This window comes from Cryptomeria japonica, chromosome 1 (genome assembly GCF_030272615.1).
Source record: "Cryptomeria japonica chromosome 1, Sugi_1.0, whole genome shotgun sequence".
Classification (NCBI taxonomy): domain Eukaryota; kingdom Viridiplantae; phylum Streptophyta; class Pinopsida; order Cupressales; family Cupressaceae; genus Cryptomeria; species Cryptomeria japonica.
Window position 1 is genome coordinate 287,156,664 of NC_081405.1, and position 6,557 is coordinate 287,163,220.

The 6,557-nt window shown below is 34.1% G+C and overlaps 1 protein-coding gene across 4 annotated transcripts; it reads left to right on the plus strand.

The window, feature by feature from the left end:
* The first annotated feature begins 2,741 nt into the window (after positions 1-2,741).
* On the plus strand, positions 2,742-5,938 carry LOC131039157 (GDSL esterase/lipase At5g03810). 4 transcript variants are annotated; one of them, XM_059207271.1, is made up of 7 exons: positions 2,743-2,933; positions 3,022-3,147; positions 3,864-3,994; positions 4,071-4,304; positions 4,404-4,656; positions 4,886-5,093; positions 5,833-5,938. In XM_059207271.1, the coding sequence occupies exons 1-6, from the start codon at positions 2,837-2,839 to the stop codon at positions 5,077-5,079; spliced, it is 1,035 nt and encodes a 344-aa protein (XP_059063254.1). In that variant the 5' UTR covers positions 2,743-2,836; the 3' UTR covers positions 5,080-5,093; positions 5,833-5,938. The 4 variants fall into 4 exon arrangements, with proteins under 4 accessions (XP_057827811.2, XP_059063254.1, XP_059063253.1 ...); XM_059207270.1 differs by having other exon boundaries at positions 2,743-3,147; XM_059207279.1 differs by having other exon boundaries at positions 2,743-3,147; positions 4,071-4,136.
* The last annotated feature ends 619 nt before the right edge of the window (positions 5,939-6,557 follow it).

Here is a 6,557-nt window from a genome sequence, read left to right on the forward strand (position 1 = left end):
TTAGCAAGGAAAGAGGCAAGATGGTAGGGGAGCCTATAGTGTCCACAATGGGTCTAAGAGGAACGCCAGCCTTATGAATTTTGGGCACCCCATAGATGCACGAGATTATTTCTTTGGTAGGCAAAAGGCGCTTCTTAGTGGCATCATCAAAGGAAGAGGCCGAAATCATAGATTTGACTTTCTTTAAAATTTTGGCACAAGGATTGTGAGATAAATAGTGATGATTAAGTCATGATTGCTTAGAAGCTTGTTAAAGGCCAAAAGCTCAGACTTAGGAATGTTGCATTCGGGTGGCCTAGCATTTCTAAGAGCCACAACACAGTCCTGTCTAACTTCATCAGAAACACCAGACGGGAGGGAGCGAATAAGATTCTCAATCTCAAAAAGAAAGTCAAGATGAGGAATTGTATGGGGAGTCAGCGATAAACCTAAGCCACGCTTAAGGAAATTAAAGGAGAGGCTATCTAACACAACACTGGAAAGATTAACCACTAGCTTGGAGTCCCAATCGTTGATCATAGTCCCATCATGCGAACAGTGAAGATGTGGAACCGAGGACATACGACAGACCCGAGATGAGGAAGGAGGTGACAAGAAAGCATGTGAGACGTTGCAGTAGCTGTTAGGTGGATCAGGCCTGGGGAAGATCACGGAAGGAGGAGACGGGACCCCATCCAATGCAGACAAGTGGCTAACGTCCATAGGTTGGGGAGGAGAACAGGGAGATATCACAGAAGAAACACCACACAAAGAAGCAACAGAAGAGGATCGAGGAGAAACACAATCTCGAGGAAAGATAACACCATTAATGCTACGAGAAGAATTAATGAACAGAGAGACGAGAGAGAAGGGAGACGTACCTCTACCATCGGAAATCGGCCGTGGCTATTCTGGTTCTAAAATAGACTTTTCGTACAGCATGATAGCAATGTGTTAGTCAATTGCAATCGTTTATTGCAAAATCTATAGTGTAAAATGCGCGACTAACACAAATGTTAGTCAATCCGTACTATCGTTTTGGAACCAGAATAGACGCGTCCCCGGAAATCAGTCTGTTTATTAAGTACATATTTACATTGAGTAAATATGTATGCATGATAGATTTGTGTGCATCTATGCAAAATATATATATATATATATATAGCATAGATGCACACATGTATATACATATATGCATATAGGTATATACTTATGTACATGCATTGGCATTATTTCATGCTTATGTAAATATTTCTCCATCTTGTATGTGTGTATGTATGTATTTGTATGTTTTTGTTTTTTCGTATATTATTTTATTTATTTGCCTGATTATATACATGCCTTTGTAGTTATGCTTTCTTTTGTGCTTATATAATTGTTTGCCTTTATTTTAGTGTTAATTATTTTTAATTTTTGGTGATCCTTTTTTGTCTTTTTTTTCTTTCTTTGTTTTGGTTTATCTTATTGCTTTTTTATTTTTTAGTTGGTCTCTTTGTACTTTTGGTTTTTTCTCTCTCATCTCCGTCTTCTTTTTATGTCTCCTCCTGGTCTGCATACACTCAATCTTTTGCTTCTAGTGCTCTCTTTCATCTTGATGATGGATCATGGAGTGTGATCTGAAACGTTGATTCAAAAAGTCGCATTGATTCAAAAACTCACACACAATCAATTCTAGAAGTTTGCTTACAGATGAAATCTAAGCCATCCCAACAAATATGGTATTTAAAGATTTGGATTGATTTTTGGAGATGAATGATTATAGGATTCAAGCATGGATGCCATAATTTGCATCTTCTATAGAAAACAAACTATCTTAAATATTACTCAATATATATTAGAGACAAACCAATTCCTAGGAATCCAAAACATAAGATAAAACATCAAGGATATGCTATTTTAAAAAATTCTTTTTTTGTCTATTTTTGTTTGAATTGGTCATTGAATGGATAGCCCTAGTGCATAATTTACAGAATTTTCACTTTAGTTGAATTGTAATGATAAATAAGGAAAGATAACAAGGATTTGAATTTTGAAATTTAGGGGACCAAATTTGTTAGTATAAATTTGATATAGATTAGCTATGCAATCATATATTTGAACCAATACAACAAATATGAATTCAGAGATTATGATAGATTTTCGTGGATGAGTGATGCTAGGGTTCAAGAATGGATCTCATTTGATATAAAATAAACTATTTTAACTATTACTCAATGCATTAAAGACAATACTAATTATCATGAATCAAAAACATATTGCAAAACATCACGGATGTAAAAATTTTAGTATTACAAGTACAAATAATAAAATGCAAAGCAAAACTGTTTTATTTTTATAAAATTATTTTATAAATATCTTACTGTAGAATTTAATTAATAATTATTGTTTGATTTCCAAATAATTTTAATTACTTCATTGCTTAGGAACAAAACTTTTATAAGAATTACATTTCAGAGTGGTACCTATGTCATACTCCTTGGTGTGGAGTAAAGTTGAAAACAAATGGTCCTTGAATTTCCTCTCGTACCTTCCTTACAACGTCCAATACAATTTACACCCCACCGACCCCAGGAAACATCAATGTTTCTTGGTAAGAAAATGGACAACGGCGTTATCTAAACTTTCCGTAAAGGCTCATGTAACTATCCATACAGCCGAATTGGCCATATTTCGACGTTTCGTATATCCAAAGATGAGTATGACTGAAGTCATTTAACGGCAACCAGATTTGCCACGATATGAGCTTAGTGTTCTGATAATGCACGGAAATTACCCATATGCTGAAAAAATTGAAGTTGCAGATTTGTACCACAGTTCGCAGCTCATAGACCCATTTACGTGCAAGATTCTTCTTTAGATGGAATGCACTCCTCTGTCTCATACACATATATATTACGCGTTAAATCTTATGGCATTAGTATGCTCAAGAGATGGAGATATCTTTCATTTTATTGGTAAGAGCAATTTTCCTATTGATTCTAGGGCAATGTGTATTTTCTGCAGAAGTTCCTGCTTTAATATTATTCGGGGATTCTACAATAGACGTGGGAAACAACAACCATCTTCTCACGTTAGCAAAGAGCAACCATCCTCCCTACGGACGCGATTTTCCTGGTAAAAGGATAACCGGCCGGTTTTCCAATGGATTGGTAGCCACGGACTACGTTGGTATGGCTAAGCAAATAGCTTTTTCATGTCTGATTTATTTTGAAATTTTGTTTATGGGTATTGGTATGTTGTTGTGTTATTGTTTTTGTTATGGAGGTTCAAATTCATTTCAGATGTTATTGTTGATGGTTTAAATGGGGATGAGGTCTCTAATATTTGTAGGCGTATTGACATGTTGTGATAGTTAAGTTGTTGTGTTGTAGTTCTTGTCATAAAGATTCAAACTCTACTGAAATGTTATTACTGAATATTTAAATGAGGGTAAGGTCCTTTGTAACCCTCTTTAAAAATATAACTGGTTGGTTTTCTAATGCAGTCATAGCCATAGACTACGGCTAGCAAAAACCTTCATCATGTCTGATTCATTTTGGAATTTTCCTTCTCAGCATGATATGTTGTTATAGTTAAGTTGTTGTGTTGTTGTTCTTGCCATCAAAGTTCAAACTCCATTCAGATGCTATTGTTGAATGTTTAAATGAGGATGACGTCCTTCATTTGTAACCTTATTAACATGTTGTGATAATTGTTATGTTATTATTCTTACGATCAAAATTCAAACTATACTAAAATGTTATTATTAAATATTGAAATGAAAATGAGATCCTTCATACCCTCCTTAAAAATATTTGAAATTTTCTTCTTTTGGAAGCTTATGGTTCTATAAAATAACGCAAATTCAACTATATGTATTTTGATTTTTATATTCTTGTTTCCAGCATCTATGCTTGGACTGGGTTCTGCAACGGTTGGTTATTTGAATCCGGAGGCTAAAGGAGATAACATAGTGAGGGGCGTTTCATTTGCTTCTGCAGCATCTGGTTTCTACCGTGGCACTGCCAAAATTTATGTTAGTAAATCTTGAGTTTTACTACTCTGAGAAATCTATTTGCTTGAAAAGCTGATTAGGTTTAACTCTTGTGCAGAATGTCCTAAGCCTAGAAGATCAATTGAAACTGTACATACAATACAGAGAAGACTTAGCCCGTGTGGTGGGTGTAGCCAATGCTTCGACAATTTTATCTGACGCTCTTTATCTCATAAGCACTGGCAGCAATGACTATCTTAACAACTACAACTACAATATTTTTCTTCAAATTGAATATAATCGAAGACAATACAGAAACCACCTGCTCAATCTTTTGGCTAATTTCTTAGAGGCAATCTCTTGAAACGGAAACTTGTGTGTTTTTTAATTGAATGGGACTCCAGAGTCCAAACACGATATCAACTTATACCTATTTTGCATTGAAATGCAGGAGCTTCGATTTTTGGGTGTACGTAGAGTGGGGGTGTTATCTCTTCCTCCGTTTGGCTGCTTACCCTCACAAATTACACTATACGGTCTCGGAAAGGAGACTTGTGTAAAAAACCTTAACAAAGAGGCACAAATTTTTAACTCGAAAATGCTCAAATTACTACAGAAATTGAATGGAACGGATGGCATGAGGCTTGCTTATGTAGACATTTTCTCCCAACTCAAGGACGCTGCAAGATTCCCAGCAAAGTATGGTGAGATATTTTCAATTCCTTATATTGGTTCTAACTGCATGTTTATATTTAGTACATTAGTATCAATATTTCAGAAAAGAAATTAAAAATGATGGATCACATAATATGATCCACAACGTAGATGATAAAAATTTCACATGTTCAAGTCTTTAAACAACAGTAAATGTCTCATTAATTTTAAAATTTTAATAACATTAATACATATATTGTGTTTGATTAATGATGACAGGGTTTGTAGAAGGACGGAGAGGATGTTGTGGAACAGGGCTTGTGGAAGCATCGATCTTTTGTAACAAATTTAGTATTGGCACATGTGCAAACGCTTCAAAATATGTATTCTGGGACAGTTTCCATCCATCAGACAGAATGAGCTTTCTTCTTGCGAAAACCCAGCTTCCAAAAGTTCTCCATGACTTGTTATGACAGATCTACTGTATTTCTCTTTGATTAGAATCATGTCTTGCATTGATTATTTATTGAAATACTTTTGCGATAAATTTCCATATCTATTGGTTATATGTCGTTACATTTAATACAGACATTTGTTAGAAACATTTCTGAAACTGTAGAATCAATTTAAAAAGTTGTAACTGATTATGCTATGGTTCTAGAATTTATTAGGCTTACAGTTAATCTTTATTCTTTTTAGTTTGAAGATTGTGTTGAGTTTTCCATGGATTAGGTAGTATTCAAATCTATGATTTTTCATTGGTTGTTGGAATGTTTTATCAATTGAATTAGTTGTCCATACAAAATCAGCTCACAAATCATATCATTTGGAGCTCTTAACCTGATTCTCATATCCTACTGGGCTTCTCATCCACCAACTAAAATTCAAATTTCTAAAATCCTCTATCAATTAAACTACTGATCTCTATAAGACCAATCCATCTTTGATACGAATTATTACCAACAGATTATGCTATGACTCTCATCAATGGACGTATGTTTGATTTCATGCCCTGAGCAAAGATATTGAATATGAGTATACTTCCGGCTTGCTAGCTTACATTTACTCTTAGCTTGCAAAAAGCAACTGAAGAAGACTGTATTCAGTGTCAAGCGCGTCTAGGACGTAAAGTATTTGTGTTTTTATAACCAAATTTTAAAAATAAAAATATCTGTTTGAGTTAATTCCGTCTATTTCCACTTTGTTAATTCTTCCTTTTCTTGCAATTCGTTTTCGGTGGATTAGTTTGCCAATCCTAATCATATTAGCTGGAGTTAGCTTTTCCTAGGTGTTTTCTTGTAATATGAGTATCTTATAATATCAATAACTACTGACCATCATGAAGATTATAACATATGGTATGCTTTTTTAAAATTTATTGTACATTGTTTATTATGTTTTTATGGGACTTTTAAACTTATATTAAATTATTGTTTTTAATTTTTTAATATCAATATATTATTTCGTATATCTAATTTATTGGTCTATAAAAAATGTGTATGACATTTGTAACAAGTGATGCAAAGTAGCAAAGTGTTGAAAATAATAGCTAGCTCGGATACCTAACTATTGCATTTTAATGTTGTCAAAGACAAATGTATTATCTCTAATGTAATTCGAATTATTTTGGGCTGGACCCAAACATGCAACGTAGAGGCAAATAAATGTAACTTTGGGCTGGACCCAAACATGTAAAGTGGAGGCAAATAAATGTAACTTAGGGCTGGGCCCAAACTCATGTAACGTGAAGGCAATAAATGGCAAATAAATTAATTAATTAATATGCAAGCCAACTTGAGGGTTTGGTGTCAAAGGTTGGATATAAAACTAATAGCAAATGAAGTCATTATCATCATTATCATCATCTACGAATGTAATCTGGTCTCCAAGATTAGCGATCTCTGTCTCTCTCTTGCGCGAACTTGTTTCATATATATTGTGCAAAGCTATT

Excerpts from the sequence above, each read along its gene's own strand:
- LOC131039157 (XM_059207270.1), top strand. The coding sequence starts at position 2,910 with ATGGAGATATCTTTCATTTTATTGGTAAGAGCAATTTTCCTATTGATT. Across the intron at positions 3,148-3,863 it reads GGTAGCCACGGACTACGTTG|CATCTATGCTTGGACTGGGT; the intron begins GTATGGCTAAGC and ends TCTTGTTTCCAG. Across the intron at positions 3,995-4,070 it reads GTGGCACTGCCAAAATTTAT|AATGTCCTAAGCCTAGAAGA; the intron begins GTTAGTAAATCT and ends ACTCTTGTGCAG.